The sequence below is a fragment of the Taudactylus pleione genome, unplaced genomic scaffold (genome assembly GCF_031769625.1).
Source record: "Taudactylus pleione unplaced genomic scaffold, aTauple2 ptg000026l, whole genome shotgun sequence".
NCBI lineage: Eukaryota > Metazoa > Chordata > Amphibia > Anura > Myobatrachidae > Taudactylus > Taudactylus pleione.
In genome coordinates this window covers 13734890-13761654 of record NW_028284428.1, presented here as the reverse complement: position 1 = coordinate 13761654, position 26765 = coordinate 13734890, and the positions used below count along the sequence as shown (strand labels likewise).

At 42.6% G+C, this 26765-nt stretch overlaps 1 protein-coding gene across 1 annotated transcript in view; it reads right to left on the bottom strand.

Moving 5' to 3' along the window:
- The window catches only part of POLA1 (DNA polymerase alpha 1, catalytic subunit), a 477386-nt gene that overhangs the window by 230044 nt on the left and 220577 nt on the right, over positions 1-26765 (bottom strand). Inside the window, exons 29-31 of the mRNA XM_088451643.1 lie at positions 16107-16239; positions 15076-15207; positions 12287-12461 (exon numbers count right to left, since the gene is read on the bottom strand). Of these exons, the coding sequence (XP_088307769.1) occupies positions 12287-12461; positions 15076-15207; positions 16107-16239 (440 nt within the window). The remainder of the gene's footprint in view (positions 1-12286; positions 12462-15075; positions 15208-16106; positions 16240-26765) is intronic.

Sequence of the window (26765 nt, the reverse complement as noted above, 5' to 3'; positions counted from 1 at the left end):
CGATGACCCGCCTTACCTGTCCCCTTGTGTCCAGTTTGCAGTCTGGGTCTGTCCGCGGGGCCAACTTGCGAAGACCCCGGGATGCCCACCGAAATCCCCAGCCGAAACTGGCGCTGCGTGCTCACAGGAAAATATATAATAAACAAATCATAAAAAGAAAAGCTATTTGGGCTGCCTAAGCAGCCCACTGCATAATGGTGACCCGACTTCGGCCGGTCACCGACGAAACTGAGGTGCCTCTGGCTCGGGGTATAGGGGGATGGACCGGTGCATCCCGGGAGCTACAACTTTAACTGCGTGGTGCCCTGTGTCCTCATCCACCACCTACACCCCAAGGTCTCCCTGTGGAGCCCTATGGACCCTGAAGAAGAAATCAACGTTATGAGCACTGATGCAGGACTTAATTTAATAGGCCGGGGCTTTCAATTAGCACTAATTGGATATGCCCCTTAAATGTACGGGTAAAAAAAAAAAAAAAGACTCAAAAGAATGTGAGAAATATTTCATACAAGACCTGCCGGTACACATGGGGTCCATGACCAGGGGACAACAATAAGAACCTGTGGAAAGCTACAAGTTAAGCACATAGTGAGATTTAATCAGATAATTAGTGCAAACTGTGATTTACTTTAAAGTTGCAAACTTAGCTCTATGCAGAGTTCTTTAGGCTCAAAAATACACAAACTGCTCAATTTGTACAAGAAAATGTAAATGTATGTGAATGTATCCACATAAGTAAGAGTTATGGTATAACATACCTTTGTTAACTCTTTTACTTCAAGGTCCATAGGGTCCACAGAAAATACCTTGGGGTATGTGGTTGGAGTGATCCATGCACCAAACAGTTAACAAGCTTTAGCTCCCAGGATGCACTGGGTCCTTATCCATATATACGCCACCCCTGGCTACAGGCAGTTAGTTTTTTATCAAGCCCAAGCAGGAGAAGGAAAAATAAGGACCCTTGTACTCCAGAAATACTATCTCTGAGAAGAGGGAATCATTGAAAATACAAGAGAAAAGATTACCCAATAACACAGGTGCGTTAGGGTGGGTACTCTGTGGACCCTATGGACCTAAGAAAAAGAATTAAATGTTATACCATAACTCTTATTTTCTTCTTCGGGGTCCATAGGGTCCACAGAAAATACCTTGGGGATGTCCCAAAGCAGTTCCTTTTAAGGGTGGGGATGCTCCTGTGCTTCAGTTGAAAGGAGAATCCTCCGCCCAAAGGAAGCATCCCAAGAGGCAAATGTGTCAAATGCGTAAAATTTGACAAAGGTGTGGACAGAAGACCACGTGGCTGCCTTGCATATTTGTTCAGCAGAGGCACCTTGACGAACCGCCCACGATGGTCCCACAGATCTCATAAATTGTGCTGTTACCGTGTTTGGAACAAGATCAGCTTGTGTGTACGCTTGAGAAATTGTCACACGCAACCATCTGGCCAAAGTCTGTTTGTTAGCTGGCCAGCCTCGCTTATGACAGCCATACAATACAAATAAAGAATCTGACTTTCTAATGGAGTTGGTGCGATCTACATAGATACGTAATGCACGGACAACATCCAGTGATGCTTCACCAGCCGAAAGGCCTGAAGCTTGCAAAGCCGGAACCACAATTTCTTCATTCATATGAAGCCGGGATACCACCTTAGGAAGGTAACCCCGCCCAAGTAAGTAGAACAGCTCTACCCTGATGAAATATTAAAAAAAAAAAAGAGAGCGAAAAGACAGGGCTGCCAAATTAGGGACCCTACGGGCAGAGGCGATAGCCAGAAGAAAAACTTTGCTGTCAACCAGTTTCGGTCTACTGATTTTAGTGGTTCGAATGGAGGGAGAATGCTTTTGCTCTCTCGAGGTATCCGACAAGTGCGATCACATGACCTGTGACAATCTATCTAGATTGGTGGAATCTCGTCTCCAAAAGGGAATCCCCCCACATGGTTGTTTCCCCTTATACTATACAGCGGGTACGTTCGCGTGGTTGGTGGCACGCGTTGCTATGCCCACGTGATCGGATTAATCACAAGGACGTGTCCACGGTCACGTGGGCGTAGTGATGTGCCCCGGTGGTCACGCGCAGCTTAAAACACTCCTACACTGTTGAAAAGATAAATTCTACCTTAAGGATATTAGCCTCTCAAGGCATTTAGATCAGTCTTGTGACTAATGATTTAGACTAGGGGAGTGTGCTTCCCCATTTTACCAATAGGGAGATTATGGGAGATTTCTGGGTCACATGACCGTTTATTTACCACATGTGACCAAGTCAGATTCCTAATCTCCTTAGGATAAAATATCTAACCTAGATCTTAGATGAATATGTATAAAATCTACACTCTCAATGTTTTGCCTTCTATAGAAACATATGTCTTTAAATTCCAAATGTTTATTTTATTGTTTTATACTTCTATCTGTAAATGGAATGGATTTATCACACAGGTGCTTTGATTAGAAGCCATATTGGTTAGGGTATATAAATCCCACTACAAGTACAGATCATTATCCTTTTAAAAAGCTGTGGGACACACAGGGAAACACATCAGTAAACATCTGCACTTGTTTTTACTTTGCAGTGGGACTCTGGGCCTGATTCATACCCCGGTCGCAAGCGCTGAGCGCTCGCAACCGGGTCGATGGTGGCCCAGAGCGCATGCGCGAGACCCGGATAGCGACGGGCACTCCGTCGCTCCGGGTCTCATACCAAAGGGGGTGTGCTGTCGATGTTGAGTGACAGCACGCCCCCTTTGGTGGGCGGGCCGGGGGAGTGGCTGCTAAAACGGAGGCGTTCCCGTGTGAACGCCTTTGTTTGGGGCTGGCCGCACTGACATCACGAGTGATGTCAGTGGGAGAGATTTCGGCTGTTAGAGCCGAAATCTCTCTGGGGCTTGCGGCAACGAGACCCTACCACAAGGGTCTCGTCGCAAGCCCGATGGTCGAGATGGTCTTGACCATCGCGACCATCTTCCTGGCCGCTCGCTATAGCTGTGGGTGGTCATCCACAGCTATGCGAGCGGCCAGGAGGCCGTTCTAACAAAAAAAATCATAACCAGCCCTGATTCAGAGCGAGCGCTCTGTCAGAGCGACCGGCTCTGAATCGGGGCCTCTGCTCATTGTGGAAACACCTGGAGCAAGCCCCGGATTCACTTACATCAACTGGATACCATTACAGTGGACATTTGTCGTCTACTCAATACTTCATCCACAAGAAGGTCCATTTCCATCTGGGACTATCAACATGCAGGATTTTTCCGCTAAAGATCCCCACATTTGGACCACAGTGGTAATTATAAGAGAATGTATCTATATACTAAGTGACATTTACCTACCAACTCCAGCATCTTAAGAGGCTACAATAGGTACAGGTGTTTTTACCTGTTCATTACAACCAATTGTCCCAAATGCATATTATCTATCATTAATGTTTTTATCATGTATACCACGTCAATTTTTTATTTAGATATGATTATTATTCATTAAACCAATTTATTTTTAAATCCATTTCATTACATGCATTTACTTGTTGATCAACATTTAGCGCTGTTTTCACACGGTCGAATGGAGAAGCCTGCAAATCCCTGAGAACCAGTGTCAAATCCCACGGGGGTACCGTGGGGAGAAAGGGAGGCTGAACACTCAGAACACCCTTAAAAATATTCTAAAATCAGGCAATCCTTCGCTAAAACCAATCTGAAAGTGCAGAATCCTGAACCCTCAGGGTGGCCAGATGGACACCCCACTCTAAGCCAGCCTGAAGAAAAGAAAGCATTCGAGAGACCCTGAACACCTTAGGGTCATATTTCCTCAGTTCACACCACTGAAAATACGAGTGCCAAATTCTGTAATAAATGCGGGCAGAGGACGGTTTCCATGCCCTCAACATTGTCTGAATTACAGAATTGGAAAACCTTTTGCCTTTAAGACGGAGGTCTCAAGAGCCATGCCGTCAAAGACAGACTATGAAGATCTGTATACAGGCAGGGACCTTGTATTAACAAATCTGGCATTAGAGGAGCAGGCACGGAGTGTCTATGGAGAGAGACTGTAGGTCGGTGAACCAATGGTGTCTGGGCCAAGCAGGAGCTATCAGTACTACTGTCCCGCCTTCCTGCTTGACCTTCCTGATAACCCTTGGAAGAAGGGAAAATGGAGGAAACCGATACGACAATCTGAAGTTCCACTACACTGTCAGAGCGTCTACAAACTCGGCTGCACGATACCTGGTTCTGGACCCGTACCTGCCTCTGCAAGACCCCATCTGTCCACCAGGCTGTGAAATACCTGTGGATGAAGAGCCCATTCTCTGGCGTGTATATCCTGCCGACTGAGAAAGTCCGCTTCCCAATTGAGGACTCCTGGTATGAACACTGCCGATATTGCCGAAAGGTGACATTCTGCCCAGACCAGAATGTTTGACACTTCCAACATGGCAGCCTGGCTCCACGTGCCTCCCTGGTGGTTGAGGTAGGCTACTGCGGTGGCATTGTCGGATTGTACCTGGATAGGCCTGCCCTTTAGTATCTCCTGAGCGTGAACAAGCGCTCTGAATACTACTCTTAATTCCAGGACATTTATGGACAGAAGGCTTTCCCTTGTTGTCCATTTTCCTTGTAACGTGTGTCAATCTGTCACTGCGCCCCATCTGGAATCCAGAATGGGTAACCCTTGTTGAGACGGTACTTCTGCAACCACCATGACAGGGACAGTCGCACTTCTGGCATGAGACGGATCGTCTGTGCCTTTATTAGTGGTACTCCCTGTTCCAGTGCGAGAGGATTTACCGCTGCAATGGTCTGGAGTGGAACTGGGCATACTCCACCATGTCGAAGGTCGACACCATGGATCAGATACTAATTGGCTGTGAAGAAGCCTGCGTATCCGCAGCTGAAGGGCCACAATCTGGTCTTCTGGCAGATATATCCTTTGTGCCAAAGAATCCAAGTGTACCCCTAAATGCACCATCTGCTGCACTGGATGAAGTGATGACTTCTTCAAATTTATAATACACCCACGTCTGTGTAGACGTGTAGACAGGCCACTGTCAGTCTGAGATGATGCTGCAACTCTTGTGATGACTGAGCCAATATCAGGAGAACGTCCAGGTATGGCAGGATTCCTGACTCCCTGACGCCTGAGGCAGGCCGTCATGACTGCCATGATTGTGGTAAACACTCGAGGGGCCGTTGATAAACCAAAAGGCAGTGCCTGAAATTGAAAATGCTCCTGCAGTACTGCATATCGCAGGAAGCGTTGGTGGGACGGTGTAATTGGTACATGAAGATATGCATCCTGAATATCCAAGAATACCATGAAATATCCTGGTTCCATTGCCAACACAATCAACCGCGGGTTTCCATACGAAACCTGGGTACCCGGAAACATGTGTTGAGTCCTTTTAGGTTTAGAATAGGCCGGTGAGACCCATTGGGTGCCCCCCCCAGAGGGAGGCCCGTCCCATCAGGCTGCAGTCCATCTTTAGTCCTATAAGCCGGATGTCTGTTTGGCCAGGATTTCTTAGACTGTGGTTTCCTGTGAGAACTTGCTCTAGAGGAAGATTGACCCTTTGCTTTTCCTTGTGACCGAAAGCACAACTGCTTAAGTCTAGTAGTGGATGCTGAAGGTAGACCAGCTGTCTTAGAGGCTGCCACCATAGCCACAATCTTGTCTGTACCAAACAAAATGCCTCCCGTAAACGGAAGGGATTCCAGGGCTTTCTTAGACCCTGCATCTGCTTTTCAGTCTCTTAACCACAGGGCTCTCCGAGCCACAACTGAGACAGCTGATGCTTTAGAGGATAATATACCAGCATCCAATGCTGCCTCTCCCAAATAGGACGCTGCCTCCTTAACATAGGAGATAATCGTCAGCTGTTCCTTGAAAGCTTCTGGCAGAGTATCTTCCAGTATTTTCATCCATTCCTCAATGGCTTTGGAAACCCAGGCCGTAGCCATGGCCGGGCAGGTAACTGCTCCAGATAGAGTGAAGACTGCCTTGAGACAGTTTAAAGTCTCCTATCTGTGGAACATTTAAGAGAGGATGCAGGTGGTATGGGCAATGTGGCACTCCTAACCAGATGTGTCACATGTGCATCTACTGCTGGCGGAACTTCCCATTTTGTGCACTCATCCAATGGAAAGGGCTATAAGGCCTCAACCTTTCTTGTAACATTGAATTTCCTGTCCGGAGAACTCCATGCTTCCCCCATAAGTTCCAAAAGGTGCTCAGATTTGGGAAATTCAGCTTTCACAACTTTCTGGCGTTTGAATACTGGATCCTTTCTTTGTACGGGCTCCTCATCATTTATATTTAGCACAGCTTTGACCGCACTAATCATAGAGGGGGCATCTACTGTTGGAACCAGGTCTTCCTCTCCTGAGAGGAGACCCGTGTATCCCCATACTCGTCAGAAGATGTACCAGAGTCTGAGGACTGGACGGCGTGTGAGGCCGACCGTCTTCTGGTATTTGGCTGTATGGGCCTAGCTGCTTGCCACGGTTGCTGGAAAGCTGCTGAGGACGAAGCCACATTCTGAGCTGAGTGAGCATACATGTCTATCCAGGACGGATGCATAGGGGGCATAAACATAGTAGGTTGCAGCTGCTGTAGGAGCCGTCAATCTGTCTGCAACCTGCGTCATGATCTGGGAAAAGGCAACCCAAGGAGGTTCCTGTCCAGAAGCTGGTAAGTTTGACTTTTGTGGTGACCACATAATACATCTTGTATGAAGTCCTGTTGTGATAACCCTGCTTCTGCAGCCGTGGCTGGGTGATTCTCCGAGGAGGGAAGGGACTGCTGGGAACCGAAGACAGCAGATGGGCCGGCACTGCCTACCGAGCTCAGTAGCTGCCGGAAGATTAGCTTTCAGCGGCCGCCAGTGGGCGTTCCTGACACTGTCGCATCAGATGTACCCATGTCAGGGAAAGCCCGACCTGGCATGGTCGCATCTCATGCAACCACACCAGGCAAGAGGTTAAGCACCACAAACCTAATTATTTTGTTCACATTTATTTATGAAAATATCTGATGAACAAATCATGTGGCTGTAACTCAATGCATAAAAGTACATGATTAAGTCTTCGCTGCAAAACGCTTAAGTTGACCTCCATTGCTGTATCGTCTGCCACTGCTGCTGTTGGGTCACCTACTCATAGCTCTCTGGATTATCCCTAAGAAACTACTGGACACATCAGACTGATTGAAGCCATTGTAGCTCTTCTTTATTGTGAGCAGCTGTAATATTTTCTTTTTTATATTTTTTCAATAAAGTAACAATGCTTCAAAAGATTGTCCTGTACTTGGATTCTGCTTTGCTTTAGATGAGAGAGGTTACCCATGACAATCATAGTTTTGATGAGAACAACTGTGAGACCCTGATGATTGTACAATATATCCAGATAACTATTTTTTCATGGTTTGCAAAGGAGTGAAATATTTATTAATAGGTTCTCCTAGAGGTTGTCTCTTTATTCCCTCAGGAAATGAGAGGAAAAGATATAAGCCAGAAAGCACAGGAAAAAAACTAATAAAATAAAATATTCGGTCATGTCAATATAGGGAAAATGTTGGACTTAAGACAAGGGTCAATTCAGGCTTTCCTTTGACAGGTTATGGTGCTCCTGTAGAAAAGTATTTGCAAAGCAAGAGTAAATAGAGCTCAACAATCATATTTCTGCTCGTGTAAGCAATACCGAGTGATATCCGTTCTAAAATACATAAAATATTCCGTAAGTGTTTATTGTATCTTATGGTTGGGCAGGTATGGTTTCAATAAGTATTTAGGAAATGTTGTTAATATGGTGACAAGTTAGGGAATTGTATCTTACATGTGCAGCTCTGAATTTACATACAGCAAGGCAATTAGCATACTCCACCAATCTGAGCAATCTGCCATAGAAAAGGTGTTAACTGGTATTAAGAAAAAAAACTCTTTCTTGGATGCTAAGTGTGTAAAGGCATACATAAATAGACAACAAATGAATAATCAAAGGCCGACTTTTCTTGACAGAGCCTACACATCAATATTTTAAAAATACTTTTCCTCATTTAATGTGACAAGTTAAAGCAGTTAGCAATGAGGTAGGGGATGTTTAGTCCTCAGACACAGCTCATAATTGTTAATCTGTTTAACACTTTCTCTTCTGGCGTTACATAATAAACTGCAGGATATGTTAATTGCCCTTGAAGAGCAAACATAAAGAGTAAGAGGAGTAGGAAAACTAAATATCACATGACATGGAGAGCATCCAATTATCAGCCTTTTTTATGGATACTAAAATTACATGGCTGGTATTTAAGTTTACCATTCGGTCAGCTGCATAAATGTTCTATTACAGTGGCACCATTCTAGTCACACTTTAGTCTCCTAAGACAATTAACCACTTAGCAGCAGTTATATTTTTAATTTAAGAGTCAAATTTAGTTTAATACAGTAAATTAAAAGGACACCTTCCAGACCTGGTTTACATAAGAAATATGAAAACTGCATGCAATATTCCCCAAGCAGTGCACCAAAATGTTGACTATAGAAAACATTTTAATGTTTCCGAAATACAATTTACAAAAGACCAAAAGGGGTATTTCATCTCAACAGTTTCTCTTGATTATTTTTTGTTCTACCCTAATAGCACAGCAGGGAGGAGCAGCACTATCATATACCATATAGTTTCCTAAAATGCTGTATGGTTCACTGGCTCAACTTAAGGGCAAGCAGGCTGTATCCACCTGCCGGAGGCCCCCTGTTTGCTAAACAAAACCTTAACACCAAGCTCCCAGGAGGGAAAGCTGCAACTATCATTTCAGAAAAAAACAATGGGGAGGGAAGACCCTGAGAACTGGCCAAGATGAAACCTCATTTCTGCACCCAGCTCCATTATCACTTCATGACACTGACAAAGCCAATTGGCCTTGTTAATTATTTCAGATTTATTCTCTGGATCATGGCAGCTTGTATCATTTAGCACTGTAGCTAGCAGCATAACCTTTTATCTTATTCCCTCCCTTGGAGAGGGAAAATGGAATTTACAGTTTTTAGAGGAAGGGGTGAATATTTACTTGCATTTTTTTTTAAATACGCTTGGAAGTTGCCTAAGACTCTAGATTTTACCATGAAGCATATTAAAACTCTCATGTAGAAAGTTTTGTGATTTTTTATTTTTAAATGCAAAATAATTAAATAAATAACTTTTCGCAGCAATTTAGTTTTACTTGGCTGCCCATTAAGTATGCTAGTTTAGGGCTTCCTACAAAATATTTGTCAAATTGCTCATACTTTATGAACTCTATAAAAGAAAATATAAAATTGGACCAAGAATGTATAAAATAAAGAGAACTGCTAGTTAAATCAGTGCTACAAATTAGGTAAAACCAAAATAAAGGATATTCCCTTTTGTTCTTGAAGGATTGTAGTAGCCAGTGCTGCCACCTAGAGGCAACCAGTGTAAATGATTCCTTTAATTTAAATTAGAATTTATTCTTTTAATTTACATGAATATGTATGAATATTTTCCAACATCATGTAATGTCATCAGCTTTTTAGTGACGCAAGAAATCATTTTAATATGCACTTCATTCAGGCGATTTGCATACTGACATTTAAGAAGTCTAACACAAGCAATATTTTAAGGCCCAAAACATTAAAAGGCAAAAACAAACACAAAAGGATATACAGCATGTTAGCTAGGCAAAGTGGTGCATAACACTATATACGGTACAGCTGGAAAATTTCAAAGATCCATTTTTCAATGGAAGTGGATGTTTGTATTGGTCAAACAGAGGTCTTGCATACATACTGTGTTTCACTGGCATTTAAAAGCTCCATGCAGGATACTGAATACGTTTATATAAAGTAAATTGAAAAATGTTACAGCAACAATAGCCGTTATTGCCAGACCAGTTTATATGCATATTACACGCACATGCAAGAAGAGAGTCCTAAGGGGTATATCAGACGACTGATACAAAATAGGGGATTGCCCCATTAAAATATGTACTAGCCTAACAGACAAGTATACAGATGTGTCCTTACTCGTCTTTGCTGCAGTCGTGCCAAACAGCCCCTCTCCAAGCGCCTGGTCCCGTAAGACTCCGCTAGAACCGGGCGTCTTTTTTGCATCTTTCTGTACGGAAAATGCATCTAAGTCGCAATGTGATGTGACTAGGATGCACCAGGAAACTGTGCTGATTAATTTGATATGCAACAATTGTATATCTGCGTACTCTAATACAATTATTAATTGATATTAATAAATCTCATCACTGCAGTTGAGCTAGCTGATCCATTAACATAGAAGAGAAATTGGTGCACAGACATTACCAGACCATAAAAAGTAACAATGACTCCTTGCACCATACCATTCCCTAAATAATGAATTTTGCATGGTAACTTCTAAACCAGACGTTTTAAACAGATGTTAAAATTGGGTTTTCACCTTGTGTTAATCTGCATGCAGGTAAACACTTGTTTTGTCTTCGATTGCTCCTTTAATAGTTAGAATAAGAACATAAGTGTTTCATGCTGGAATGAGTCAGTAACGTATTTCTTATATGCTTGATGCCCATTATAGAAAACTCACCTTCCAGTTCCAGGTATATCCGCTGCTCAGAAATAGAACAATTAGAATAAGCGGCATATGTCCTCGCACATAAGGAAACCCCATGAACACAAGCTCTCAATGCCACTAGCACTTGAGGGTTTCAAATATATCAGTGTTGTGAGGGACAATGGAGTTTTACTGTTCATGTGTGCCATGCTCAATTTTTATTTTTTATTTCTGTATTAAGATACATCAGCTTCTGGGTAAAAAATATTTTATTTTATTATTTTTTCATCAGCTTCTGAGTTTAAATTATTTAAAAAAAAAAATAATAGAGACCAGTGTTTAAAACTTAGAATTCAACTTTTAAAGGAGCTCACGAGTCCATAAGGCCAATGACTGATCTGTATCCAATCTGGCCACACCTGTTATGGTCACAAGCAGTACAGTTTGGTTGGCAGGACCATTGTTGATTGCTGTCATAGTAATATGATTGAAAACAAGGAAACTGCCTGAGCAGATGTAATCTAGTGTGGCCAGCATTGAATAAAAGTTTGCATAGACATTTGCATATCTGGTTTCGGTGCCAAAACTATGTCACCAAAAGTATACTATGGCATTCTTGTACTCAGTAGTACTTAAACTAGTCTGAGCCCTACAATCTACTTTTATGTTATATAAAAGAAAATTATTTAGCATTTTCTCCTGTAGATTATCTCAACTCTGAAATTCAGTTGTTCAAGTATGTGAGCAAAAATAATAAAATTGTTGTAAAACAAAAAAGCTTACCTACAAAAAAAAAAAAAAAAAGATTTGTTTCCAAATAACTAACATAGTAAGTTCTAAAAACTGGCGAGACTTGCAGAATGTGTCCCCAAAGTAACAGAATAAGGATTAAAGGGTTTCAAACACATTACGTGATTCATACAGGATACCACTTTTATGATAAGAAAAAAAAAATCCATCAATAAATGTGTGTGTGTGTGTATATATATATATATATATACACACACACACACATATATATATATATATATTTATATATATATATATACATACATACACACAGTATATATCTATATCTTTTATATTATTGTCCTGTAATAAATTACTGCTCAATTAATGTGGCAGAATTTACTGATGATGTGAGTTGTATAAGTAAAAATAGGACAAGGCAATGGGGTAAAATGTAATCGCTTGCCCAATATTTTAAATTGGCAATCATTTAAAAAGGCAAAATCAAGTCTGTTTTGCCTTTTAAAGAATTGCCTCTTTAAAACATCAGATAGACTTGCCGGGAACTTGTCGATGCCTACTGTGTTATAACCACCAAGTATGAGTTTCAACTGTAAAATGATGGCTATTGCTCATTTTAGTTATAATTTTTTTTGTTTTGTTAAAAATTTCAAGTTTACGAGGGACAAAAAGTATTTAGCCAAATATGGCAGAGGAACTCCCAGATTACTAAAACATATCTGTCAACAGACAGTGCCATGTAATCGCCTGCTGTTCCATGTTATGCTCAGCAAGAGCAGATCTGAGTTTGTGGCCACCTGCAAGGGGTCAAAGTATCTTCTTCAACAAGATGTGCTGGATGTTTGGAAATTTGAATCAGCTTACAGGACACATCATTAACAAATAGAAAAAAAAGAGACTGTTTGATTTAGTTCCAATCATATTTGCAGTACAAGCTTAATGACTATTTATTAAGAAGACAAAAATAAAAAAAAGCTGTTTGACGTGACACATACATACCTAACCATGCAGCAATAAGCACAGAGTCAATCCCGTCTATGGGTTCACAGATTCGAGACACTACTGGGTGGACTTGTTGTGACAGGTAGTATTGTGTGTCAATGGAAAGGTTGTCTTGTTTTTGCAGCTGTTCGGGAGCATATGCTCTCTGGCTGGCACTAAGATTTGACCCGTCCTACATGAAAGAGAGGCAAGCACATAAGGTCTATTTTAAAGAGACTGGAACAGCAGATTTATGCTTCCCATCACTGGTGAGGTCAGGAACAGGTGCTGATAGCTGCATTTAATAATCATTCAGTTTTTGTCTGGCTCACAGAAATTCACAGCTAGTCAATTTTCAGATCTTACAATATAAATTGATATCACTTTTACAAAATTTAAGGTAGAAATTAATCCAATATGAATTGGTAACTTTCATGTGTCAGTAAAAGCTACTATGTCGGGTGTCTGAATTTACCACTTTTCTTTTTAAAAATACATATTGACCAACCATTATTAAGAGACTGAACAACCTGTTTTGTTTTCAGACAGGTCAGTAAATTTGATAATCAGAAGGATAATTGACTTGATAGGGCTGGACTATTGGTTCTTTATGCAGACAATGTGCTCGAATCATATGAGCAAGCATACAAAGGTTTAAACCTAGAACACAAATTGTATCATGTTTGGTATATATGCTATTTGATGTATTTACAGAGTTAAAATGTGTATAAACTATTGTTCTTTAGCCATTTTTTGTTTTCTTGGACACATGGATTACCAGACATTTTCCTCATTAAGCTTAAAAATATAACATCTGCTTAGAAGTGTATATAAAACAGACATTTACTAAGATTCTAGAGCTTAACATGAGGTCAGCAAAGCAACCATAATATAGCCACACCACTGTGCTCGGTAGACACCTCCCTCTCAGTACATACTGTACTACGCTACAGTACATTATGACGTCAAAATTTAAAATAAACATTTATCCCATTATAGTGAACATCATGAAGATATTGTCTGTGTAGAGATCCGAGTTTTTTGTTATGCTGCCATGAAGTGGTACTCCTGCTTCCTTTTGAAAACTATAAGGCCGGTATTGAGTTAGCTCCGAACATTATTCGGGTGCTAATGGATCCCCCGTGGCTATCCAATTAGCCCCAAAAGCCGGCACTTATCCGGGATTGTGTTTCACCTGCCTCAGTCAGGCTTAACAAAATACCCGAAAACAGTACCGTTTTCATGTCGGCGATTGCGAACACACACAGGTTTCACGGACCATATGTGCTTTCTCACGAAAATGAGAAATTTTTCTTGCGGGAAAAAAAGCTCTCTAATTTGATAGCCCGATAATGGCCATCGAACAAAAATTGCGATAGCAGCCTGTTTTTTTCGTGAGAAAAATAATTGGGGCTATCTGGATACTGGCCTAAATCAATAAATAATTATAGTCAGGGCTAGCTTAAAAAAAAAAAACTAAATAATTTCCCAACCCCTTACCTGAATGGATGGGGCACTTACTGTATATTAAACCTCAAAAAAAGACCTGTATTTGTAGAACAGGCAACATATGGAACTAACACAAGAACAAGTACAAGTGCACAACTCCAACATTACTAATTATATACAGTATAATACATAATGCTATAACATTTTGCAATAGATAGAAGTTTTAGCATAATCATGGCCATGGTTATGGGCCTACCCACCGCACCCAGGTAACCTCTGAGGGTAGGTCCCTAACATACTGGGGTTGAAATCCAGAGCGCAGGACACCCCCAAACAGGCCGAGCTGAGCCACCACAGGGCATCAATCTAATGAGAAAAGGTGAAGTGTAAGAAAGTGTACGATAGATAAGAGCAGCTACTGCTGCATATATAAGGAGGAGAAAATAGAGGTTTAAAAATAATACATATATATTAAACAAACAATAGAGGTGCTGAAAGTGCAAAGAAAGAAAAAGTGTTTATAATGCGATGCCCTGAAGCAGCCCAACCAAAGCAATCCAGGGGACACACTCCCCAAAAATCAACCCATAGCTGCACTGCAGTATAACAGTTTACAGGACTTACCTAGAATTGTGCTTGTACCAAGGTGCAGGCAAAATGCCAGAATGCCTGCTTAAAACCAATGGAGATGGGGTGCTAATCTAGGCTGAAGGCGGCTCATACCTTCAGAGTACATAGAAAAGGGGGCCGTAGACTGCACACCCTTAAAAATAAATATATATATATATATAAATATATATATATATAAAATGGGAGGTGCTACCTGTGGAGACTATTGTTGCAAACACAAGAAGAACAAGTACTAGTGCACAACTCCAACATTACTAATTATATATAATACATAATGCAATAACATTCTGCAATAGAGGTTTTAGCATAATCATGGCCATGGTTATGGGCCTACCCACCGCGCCCAGGTAGCCTCTGAGGGTAGGTCCCTAACATACTGGGGTTGAAATCCAGAGCGCAGTATACCCCAAAACAGGCCCAGCTGAGCCACCCCAGGGCATCACTCTAATGAGAAAAGGTGAAGTGTAAGAAAGTGTACCCTCAGAGGTTGCTTGGGCAATGTTGGAGTTGTGCACTTGTTCTTCTTGTGTTTGCAACAATAGTCTCCACAGGTAGCACCTCCCATTATATATATATATATATATATATATATATATATATATATATATTTAGGGTGTGCAGTCTAGGGCCCCCTTTTCTATATAACATATGGAACTAACAAGTACTTGGACTAGAAGTATGAAAACAATGGTGCTACTAGTCTAAGGAAAGAATGAAACAGAACATACCTGACAGATAACATAGGAGATAGTATCCCCAGCTTTCATCTTCCTTCCTCCTTGTGAATTTATCCATAAAGCAACATGCACATGTGGTAAACTTTTTTTGTCTGGATAATCCTGGGGATCCTTTGTAAGGGCCTGAAAGATCAAAATGTGGAATGGTGAAGAGGCACATTATCTGGAGGTATTAATCAGTGCATGACATCATAGGGAGTCTTAAACACTAGTATAAGAGCAGCACATCCCTAATGAATAGACAGCACACCTTAAGGCAGGGGTGGCCAATAAGCAGCTATAATTCCCAGATTTAGCATTTCCAAATCGAAAAACACTGGCAGGGTATAATGGCATGCGTAGTTCTACAACAGCTGAGGGGGTGCTTATTGCCCACCCCTACCTAGAGGCCATAAGTGCAGAACAAGGTATAGAGTTATTGTCGCAACCTTCACAGTGTTTAGAACTGCTTACAGTCTGACAATTGACCTTGTCTGGGCACACATTTTTAGCAGCAAGGATTGAAGTGCATTTTTATGATGCAGATTTAGTTGTCCAGTGACCAAAACAAATTGTACCATGCAAGAATAAAGCTGCCACCACCATTGTGCAACACGGGTTGCGGTCAATTGACCGATGGCCAGGATGCCGACTGCCGGCACCGGATCTGCTGGAGATGCCGATGGTGGAATACAGACAGCCGGCACCCAGAACGAGGAGGGGGGGGGGGGGGGGGTTCGTGTTAGCCTGCCTTGCTTGGGCTACCTGAAACCCACACCCCCAATGAGGTCATACCACGTTCACAATTACATCAAATACAAATGCCACTGGATTACATACCATTGCAGTTGAATGGCGAACGGTATATCCCACAACACTAAGGAAAAAAGCAGATTCTAGAAGCAGATGAGAGGACTGAGGGGCAAACACAATGATTCAGAATACTTGTTTAGGGTTTAACTTACTGACAGTTAATAAAACTTACTGTACATCAGATAGACACAAAAGGAAAAACAAATAATCACTGCTCATAAAGAATTTACCTTGTTAATTTCATACTGGCTAATGGGTATGCTGCCATTTACCACATTCTCTCCAATTTCTATCAGCCTTTTCTGAATATTTTCTACTATGTTATCTCTGGGCTGGTCCGACAGGATCTGGCTGATCACGTAACTAAAAGGAAAACACAGACACTCAAGAAAACAAAACACTGATGAAGTTGTGATGATCAGTCATAATTTAAGGAAGTACTCTTTACTAGTACATAGGTTACAACAGAAGCTAAAGTGGTCACTGGAAGCAGGAATAACAAAATTCTGAATCAAGAAACAATTTATAACTATTTTTGAACAAATGCAATCAATGATAACCAGTGTTAAATGACATTGTAAATCTCAATGAAAATAAAACTGCATCGTAAGTGAAACACAGCACAGAATAAAAATCACAGATTATGCCAAAAGAGGAGGACATGGTTTCTCCTGTCAGTACGGCTTTGAGGATTTACTCTTATAATACTGCTGTATTATTGCGTGAGGTCAATTAAGAAAGAATACAGCGTGAAACCATCTGTATGGCTTATGCCTCTAACACAGGAAGGTCAACAATGATATTATGGTAGATAAGGTCATCTAGTACCCCAAAGTATTTAGCATAAGGCCAAAGTCCTCTTTTCTGGAAGTCAAATGCTAACACAATGGCATGTAGATATTGCAGGAGCTGCAGACAGAGAAAACAAAACTATAATTGCTTACAAATAGATGACCAGTTCATTTAAAGGATGATGTTTTTAAAAGGATATTATAATGGAACATTAAAGAGCATTTAACTATGAAAATTAAAAATTTAAATGAAATAAGACAAATATTGTGGATCTCTGTTCAAAACCATTTACTTTATGTCGTTGTGGAAGCATTTTAGTGTTTTATTTACAACTTTAGAGACATTCGAGACATTGTTCGTCTATGGCTGGTTTGATTTTAAGAGATCAGGTTCACTTGGTCCTAATAAACTACATACTAATTAATATTGTAGTTTACTACAGAAAGTTAGCCATTTTCTGCATAGGAAGAAATACAAAAATATTAAATGGAAGTTCATATGTGTAGATCTTCCACTCTTTGTCTCCCATAAGCAGTAAAAGTTGCCACAAGCCAATACTGCGTGCTTGCAGCGAAGGGTAAAGACTCCGCCTCCACCTACCCAGCCTTGTTTGCTGCATGGGGGTATAAGTTCGTCTGGCATGACTTGCTTCCACTTCTGCTAAGCAGATTCTTATTTCAAATACATTTTTAAAAATTATCAAGAACAGAGCTCCTTGCAGTCTTCCAAAACTTGTGTTAATCTGGGTATAAACTAAACGACGTGTACACTCAGCGACGCAACAGCCGACCCACCCGGCGACGGGCCGACATATCGGGCGGTCCTTACACACTCGATGATCCGGTGTCCGACCTACCGATAGGTCAGCCCCCGCAACATACATACCACTGCATGGGGTCATCAGCCGCATCGTCTGATTTGACTGCATGTACAAAAGATCAGACGATGTGACTGACGACCGTACTGCACGATATAGTGCATACACTGCACAATTTTAACGATTTGTTATTCCGATGCATCGGAATCGGCCAAATCGTTAACAAAATCGTGTAGTGTGTAGGGGCCTTTAGTTGTCAGTGATTGCTGCTTCTCCAACACTGAAAAGAGGAAGGAGGCAGATAAACATTGTTTAATGATTTGAACAACGCTTACTTCTTTAAGTGACTGAAGGAAATAAACTGCCCACTTCCTCATGGAAGTATTGTAGGAGTGGTAGTGACAGACAGATGAAAAATACACATGGAGGGTGGGAGGCAAGCCGCTGGATGGTTAATGCTTGGGTTTCATCGATGAAATTGCAAAGTTTAGTAATAGACTTCTTTTGTCATTATTTAATTTTTGTTTATTTTTAAATAAAATAATCATCATCTCTATCTGCTACCCGAGGCCAGTTAATCTCTGCTCAGGGTAGAAACATCCCTGTTCACTGTGCTTATACTATAATACACATGCCAGCTCCAACAAACTGGTTCACATAAGATTAGTGTCAAAGGACTGTCAGCATAGCGCAACAAGAGGGAAACACAAGCTGCTGCTCCATTTTAAAACATATTTTCTCAACAATGGTGTGTTTCATCTGCACATTGCAATTAGGCTTTTCCTCACTGTTTATTAGCAAGGTTACATTTTCCAAGAATGCAAGACAGGAAGACAGTAAGGACAAATGAAGTATAGGTAAAAAAAATAAAATAAATCTAATAAATAAGGTGTATAATTCCCTTGAAATCTAAAAACATATGGTATATATATGATATATATGAACATAAGAGAAACTATCTTTAGCATAAAGAAGAACAAGGAGTCCTGGAATTGATAATATGACCCCCACAGAGCCCTGATCACATCATCATCATCGAGTCTTGGATTATATGAAGAGACAGAAGGATTTCAGCAAGCCTACATCCACAGAAGATCTGTGGTTAGTTCTCAAGATGTTTGGAACAACCTCCCTGCAGAGTTTCTTCAAATACTGTGTGCAAGTGTACCTAGAAGAATTGATACGGTTTTGAAGGCAAAGGGTGGTCACACCAAATATTGATTTGATTTTTATTTTTTATCAATGAACAAAATGCAAACTATTAACATTTCTATATTAGAAAGCATTCTTAAGGTGCCCACACACATACTGATGTGCTCACGATACGATTTTTTGGCAAATTTCCTGAACTTTCACTGGAGCTCCCTTGCCGTCGTGATCACGATTTTGGAAAAAAGACACCCAATCTGTCGATAGATCTCACGATCTATCGGATCGTACGCATCGTGAGGTTGGCCATAACAAATCCTGAGTTTAAAAAAACCAAAAAAAACAGGCTCTTGACTATTGGTGGGAAATTTAAATAGCCATAACAATGGGAGGGGCTATCTAGGGAGAATAAAAAGCAGGCACCCTTTAAACTCTGTGTACATTCTGCTCTGCTACTAGATGAGGCTAGGCGTATTCCTGCTGAATCCTCTACATTGCTACTGTGCTCTTTGTATTTGGCTTGCCTTATACAAAGTTTATTCTACCTGCAAGTGTGTGCTACCTACCTGCATTCTATCCTGTTCCTGAATTCTGTACGGATGCATCCCTATCAGTATAGAGTGTTGGTCGCTGAAGCTGGGGTCCGGGAGATTAGGAAGAGGGCCCAGCGAAGAAGGACGAGAGCATGCTGGACCAAGGAGTGGCTTCTACAAAGGGATACCCGCTCTCACATGTCCCTGCTGATGGAGATCAAGGAGAACAACCCGGACGACTATCGGAACAACCTGCGCATGGATCACGCCACCTTCCAAGAATTGCTGTATCTGGTGACCCACCACATCCAGAGACAGGACACAAGGTGGCGGAGGGCAATCCCTGCTGAAGACAGACTGGTGGCTACCCTAAGGTACCTGGCTACAGGAAGGTCATTTGAAGATCTGAAGTTTGGGACACTCATCTCACCTCAGTCCTTGGGCGTCATCATTCCGGAGACCTGCAAAGCCATCGTGAAAGTGCTACAGTACCAGTATTGCAAGGTAAGTTAAAAAAAACCACCACACATTGGTTTCTTGTTTAAAGAAATTATTATTTTATTTTTTTTACTCAACATAAAGTAAAAAATAGCCTTCATTTAGTACAATGTGCACTGACCTGCAGGCAACTGAAAGTGTGCACTAAACTGTGCAATATACTTTTTTTGTAACAAGTTCACAAAAGAACATTATCACCAAATTTTATGAATCCCAATAGGTAGCCGGCTGTATGTGATAGGGTGGGTCATACGCCAGTTTGAACAGGCCAATACACATGGCACAAGTATATATTGTGGTCCCGGCTTCCAGCAATGTGTACTTGTGCCATGTGCGTAGTGACCTTGTCCAAATGGCATCATCACCACCCTATCCCATGCAGCAAGAACCTATTAGAAATCATAAAATTTGGTGACATTAAATGCAAGAAAAAATTTACATCTCTGTATATTGGGGGGACTCATCCGCTGCATCCAGCAGAGCATTATACAAGGTCGTGCTGGTGCTTGGTGGGGGAGTAATATCTAACTGGGCAGGGGGGGGACGGACATGCCTATTTGGGGCAGGGGAAAATAGCATTGAATCTGCAATGTATGTAGAATTTGAGAGATTTTTGATCATACAGCGACTCAACAGGTCGTGAGTTAACCTTAGAAAATTTCTTTGGATATCTGTATCCATATTTCTCAATGTGCTGTTCACATGAGCTGTGAGATCATCTATTGCATCTGGGGGTTTCTGCAGCAGCCGTTCTGCGTTTTGGAAAATATTGTCCTCACGTTCAGTAAGATTCTCCTTTCTCCCTTGTTTTTTTTTCTTTTTTTGGGGTTGTTGAGAAGATGAGGGTCCAGGTGGAAGTGGAGTTTCCACTTGTGTGGTATTCTCTGGCTCACTGTCACCACTGAGGTCTGGTGTGGATGATAAATCAGGGTGTTGGGTGGGAGTCTATATAGAAAAAAAAAGATATAAAAAAATATTATAGTCATGTTTTAACCCCTTTTTTACTATATTTACAGTTTCCTAACACCGTGGAGGAGTGGACCAGCATTGCGGAAGATTTTGAACAACGTTGGAATATCCCTAACTGCGGAGGAGCCATCGATGGGAAACACATCCGCATCAACCCACCTGCCAACACCGGATCATATTACTACAACTACAAGGGATTCTTCAGCACCGTTCTCATGGCAGTGGTGAATGCCAACTTCGAATTTCTGTTTGTGGATGTCGGCAAGAATGGCCGTGCTTCGGATGGTGGGTCCTTCAAAAAGACAGCTTTCTACCAGAGACTCGCCAACAAAACCCTCAACTTGCCCTCACTGGACCAGACAAACCACGGCCTAAATTACGTTTTCGTTGCAGACGAGGCTTTTGCATTACATGAACATGTGATGAAGCCATTTGCACACAGGGGCCTGACCAGAGAGAACAACTACAACTAAAGTCTATCCCGGGAACGGCGCATTGTGGAAAATGCGTTTGGAATAATGAGCAACTGCTTCCGCACTTTCCACACCACCATCAATCTACATGTGGAGAAGATAGACTGGGTCGTGATGGCGAGCTGTGTGCTGCACAACTTTTGGTGAAGAAAATCTACTCAACGAGGACCAGTCCCAGCTAGACCAGAAGATGTAGGACTCCTGGAGGACATTGAACATTTGACATCTGTGTCTGCACCACCAACTACAACAACATCCACCGTAAGTGCCAAAGAAGTGAGGGAGGAGTACATGGCCTATTTCAATGGACCAGGTGCTGTACCATGGCAGGAGGACTGTCTGTGAACTACTGACTAAATTGGACATTTTGGATTTAACAACAAAAACATTAAGGATTTTGGTTTAAAATGTCTCATTACTTACCAAGACTTCTGCAACCTCCTCTTCTCCCTCACTCTCAGCCATCAAGACGATAGATTCCCTTTGAGGCTCTTGTTCACTGATGAATGACATCATATGGTAGTACCACAGTGCAGGACTATATATTTCATCTGTGCCCGCTCCTGATTTTTTGGGAGTCATCCACCTTCTTTTTTTTCTTTGATGTACACTGTCCTGAGATTTTGAATCTTTTGTCGTACAGTTTTCAGGTCTGCATCAGATATGTATTTTTTCGTATACACCAAAAGTTCCTCTAGTGCGGCCAACTTGTGCGACTTATTGTGGTACTTCCGAGAACTGATCTTCCACAGACACTCTTTCGAGTGCAGGATTTCAATGAATCCTGTAACGAATTCACATTCAGAATCCATGGACATTATCTACGAATAAGAAAAAAAAGGACATTTAAATATTTGTGTATATAGTTTTGTTAAATAATGTTGTTATAGTTCACATTTTTAATGTTTTAATATTTTCTTTTTTACAGGTTTTTAAAGGTTTGTTATGGTATTCTAATCGTGTTTTCTTTTACAGGAATGTCATGTGTTCATTGCTTTTTAATAAAATGTTTTCCTTTGTTTGACAGTATGGGTTTTCCACCTTTGGGCCTGTCGTTGTGGTAGAACTACAGATCCCAGGAAGCCCCACAAATAATTTCAAAGGTGGGTGGCAGGTCATCCTGGGATCTGTAGTTCCACAACAGCTGGAGACCGAAATGTAGAAGACCCCCAGCTTTAAATAATGTGTTTTTAAATGTAATGTATGGTGATTATTTTGTAAAATACATGTTTATTTATTTATTTTTTTGTTATATTACACACATTGGTGGGCAGTGGGGGAGCTTAATGCATGACCCAGCCACCGCCAGCCTCAATACGGCGGGCGGTGGCTGGGTCATGCATTTATTACCTGGGGGCACACATTGGTGGGCAGTGGGGGAAGCTTAATGCATGACCCAGCCACCGCCCGCCTCAATACGGTGGGCGGTGGCTGGGTCATGCATTTATTACCTGGTGGTACACATTGGTGGGCAGTGGGGAGCAGATATTGGTGGTCAGTGTGGTTGTATTTAAACTGTACCAATACTCACCAAAAATTGTCCAAAACAAGAATCCAGTGTGCAGGCTCCTCAATGTGCGACTGTCTTGCTCCATACACGATGCTGCACAAGATGGCGATGGGGCGTGTCCAGGCTTCTGTCAGTGAAATTCCGCATTGTGTAATGAATCGTATGATTCATCATGAGGGGAAAAAACCCTCACGATCGGTTTCCATCGTGTTCATGGTTGGCTAATCTGCCCTACAGCACGGATGATCAGAATATGCGATGTACGACGAGAGGGGACGCGCATCGGCATCGTGCTCGTGAGTATAAACTCACGATTTGTAATTTTTTTACCCGATTCGTCGTCACGATTCGTCGAAATCGGCCAGCACACACACTCTAGTGACTCACCCAGGCTTCGCATTGGAGCAATTCTGAATTTACAGCGTTGTTTTTATTTTAACCGAGATCTTCTAAGATTACCTTGTAGACAACATTGGTAATTTTTCCTACTGACGTCAACATGAAAAGATTGAGTTTTGATGTAACACTCTGGGCCGCGTAAAGTTGTCCATGAGAAAAACAGTCTCCACTTAGGTCAATTCCAGCCACATTAAGTGTCTGTTCCTGTGCTTTATGTATTGACATGCCAAAGCAGACTCTTACCGGGATTTGGACTCATTTGAACTTAAATAGTTTTACACAAACTGTAAAAAAGGGAAAAACCGTACGTTTGTAACAGTAAACAGAGCTTACATTAATTTGTCTAGAGAAACCGGATAATACGTATCAATCTCTACATAGTATAAAAAAGTCTAACATTGTGATATATCTTTAACGGTTTAGGCAGTGTAAGCCAAGAAAGCACTGAAATGTCAGTTTTTCATTGACTGGCTTCACTAAAATCATCGCTGCTTGGCTCCCTTTTGTCAAACATTAATATTGCTACACCTAAACCTTCCTCGACTAGTGAAAACTGCATCAAAATCCGTCCAGTGGCCCACGAGATTAGCCCAAACAGACAGATGCCTACCAGGGACTTTATTTTATACTATGTATAGTCAAGATAGATAGACAATAAGAGATATGGTAAGACCTTACCTTTGTTATCTCTATTACTACGAAGTCCATAGGGATCCACAGGAGACCTTGGGTTATAGGCGATGATGTCAGTCAATAGTTAAACTTGTGCTCCCAGGATGCACCGAGCCCCTCTCCTATATCCCGCCACAAGCCAAGGCACCTCAGTTTCGTAACAAGCCAATGGCCAGAGGAGGAGAAGAGAGAAGGAAGAATTTCTGGAACACACAAGTATCACACTCTCACATACAGAAGGAGACGGAAACCGATGACCAGAACACAGCCCAACTGCAGCACAGGTGCGACAGGCTGGGAGTCCTGTGGATCCCTATGGACTTCGTTGAAATAGAGATAACAAAGGTAAGGTCTTACCATATCTCTTATTTTTTACTGCAGGGGCCATAGGGCTCCACAGGAGACCTGGGGGATGTCCCAAAGCAGTCTCCTTAAGGGTGGGGATGCTCCTGTGAAGAGAGGAGAATCCGCTGCCCGAAGGAGGCATCCTGAGGGGCAAAGGTATTGAATGCATAATACCTTAGAAATGTATGGACAGTAGACCAAATGGCTGACTTACACAGCTGAACAGCTGAGGGACCACGACGAGCTGCCCACGAGGGACCCAAAGACCGAGTAGAGTGAGCTTTGACAGAGGACGGAATAGGAAGGCCCTCATGAATGTAAGCCTCTGATATTGCCAGGCGAATCCAGCCTGCCAACGTCTGCTTAGTGACAGGCCATCCTTTCTTTCGGAAACCAAAAAGGACAAACAACAAGTCCGACTTCCGAAATGAGTTGGTACGGTCCACATCGGTCTTTAGAGCCCATGCCACATCCAAGGAGGCCTCACCAGCTGAGAGGTCTGGGGAGTTAAAGACTGGCATTACAATTTCCTCATTAATGTGGAAGCTGGATACCACCTTAGGCAGGAAACCAGGGCGAGTACGAAGAACCGCCCTGTCCCTATGAAAAATCAGAAAGGGAGGACGACAAGAAAGAGCCTCCAAATCTGATACCCCTCTGGCCGAAGCAATGGCCAGTTTTAATAGTAAGCCATTTTAAATCCACTGAGCCCAGTGGTTCAAATGGCGGTCCTTGTAGAGCCCATAGGACCACAGTCAGATCCCATGGAGCCACCGGTGGGATAAAAGGAGGTTGGATGCGAAGCACCCCTTGCATAAAGGTATGTACATCCGAAAGGGTAGCAATCCTACGGTGAAACAGTACTGACAGGGCAGAAACCTGCACCTTCAGAGAAGCAAGGCTAAGACTGTGATCTAAGCCTGCTTGTAGAAATGCTAAAATCATGGATAATCTAAATGTCTGAGGATTATAACCTCTGGGGCGACACCATTCAAAGAAAGTGTGCCACACACTGATAAATCCTCGCAGAAGCAGGCTTATGAGCTCTGAGCATGGTGTTGACCACCGAGCTAGAGAAACCCCTGGAACTCAAGAGGGCAGTCTCAAGAGCCACGCCGTCAAAGACAGACAACTCAGGTACAGGTAGAGGCAAGGACCTTGCGATAATAGGTCCGGACGCTGCGGCAAGAGCATCAGAGTGTCTATTGACAGACTCTGAAGATCTGCGTACCAGTGACGTCTGGACCATGCTGGAGCTACCAGCATCAGCAGACCTCCTCCCTGTTTGAACTTTCGGATTACCCGATGTAGAAGGGAGAATGGAGGGAACAGGTAGGCAAACCGGAAGGTCCATTTGACCGACAAGGCGTCCACCAGCAGAGCTTCCACGTCTCTTGTCCTGGATCCGTACCTTGGCAGCTTGTGGTTCTGCCGAGATTCCATCAGATCTATTTCGGGAAGGCCCCCCTTGTTTACCAGAAGTTGAAATACTTCCTGATGAAGTGACTATTCCCCTGGGTGTACGTTGTGACGGCTTCGGAAGTCTGCTTCCCAGTTTAGGACTCCCGGAAGAAACACTGCTGATATGGGTGGGAGATTCACCTCCGCCCAAGTCAGGATACGGGACACTTCCACTAGTGCCGCCTGACTTCAAGTGCCTCCTTGGTGGTTTATGTAGGCCACTGTGGTGGCGTTGTCTGACTGGACTTGCACGGGTTTCCCCTGAAGTATGAGCCGTGCTTGTTGAAGAGCCCTGAGAACTGCCTTAGTTCCAATATATGTATTGGCAGCACTGACTCCTCCATTGTCCACCTTCCCTGGAAGAAGTGTGGACCTGTCACTGCACCCCAGCCCCGGGGACAGGCGACCGTCGTCAGGAGGACCCACTCTGGAATCCAAGAGGGGCGGCCCTTGGTAAGGTGACTTGTATGAAGCCACCAAGTCAGAGACAGACGTAACTCCGGAGACAGTACCAACCTCTGTTCTTATCCGGCGTGGAGATCAATCCCATCTGGACAGGATCAGTGTCAGTAGAGGCCTGGAATGGAATTGGCCATACTCCACCATGTCGAAGGTCGAAACCATGGAGCCGAGCAACTGCATTGCCGAGTGGTTCGACATGCGGCGACTGCGCAGGCAGCTGCGAACCCGCTGTTGCGGCGCAATTATCTTGTCCCTGGTTAAGAAAATCCTCTGTTGAGAATCCAACAAAGTCGTGAGATGTAGCATCCTCTGTGAGGGCGTCAGTGAGGACTTCTTCCAGTTGATCGACCAACCGTGGCTTTGTAGCATGAGTCCTGGTCAGCAATAGCAAATCGTCCAGGTAGGGTAATAGATGGATCCCCTGCAGCTGCAGTCAGGCCGCCATAAGTTTGGTAAACACCCTGGGTACCGTGGACAGTCCAAACGGCAGGGCCTGAAACTGGAAGTGTTGTTGTAACACTGCGAACCTGAGGTACTTCTGGTGAGCCGAAGCTATCGGGACGTCCAAGTAGGGATCCTGTATGTCCAGAGACACCATAAAATCCCCAGGTTCCATAGCCAGTATAATTGACCGCAGGGTTTCCATCTTGAACCGGGGTGTTCTGAGGAACTTGTTTAGGGATCCAGGATAGGCCTGTATGTACAATTCGGTTTTGGAACCAAAAAGAGAGTGGAATAATACCCTGTTTCCCCTCTGGGGAATAGGTACTGGAACTATAACTCCCTGTAGAAGCATAGATCGAACCACT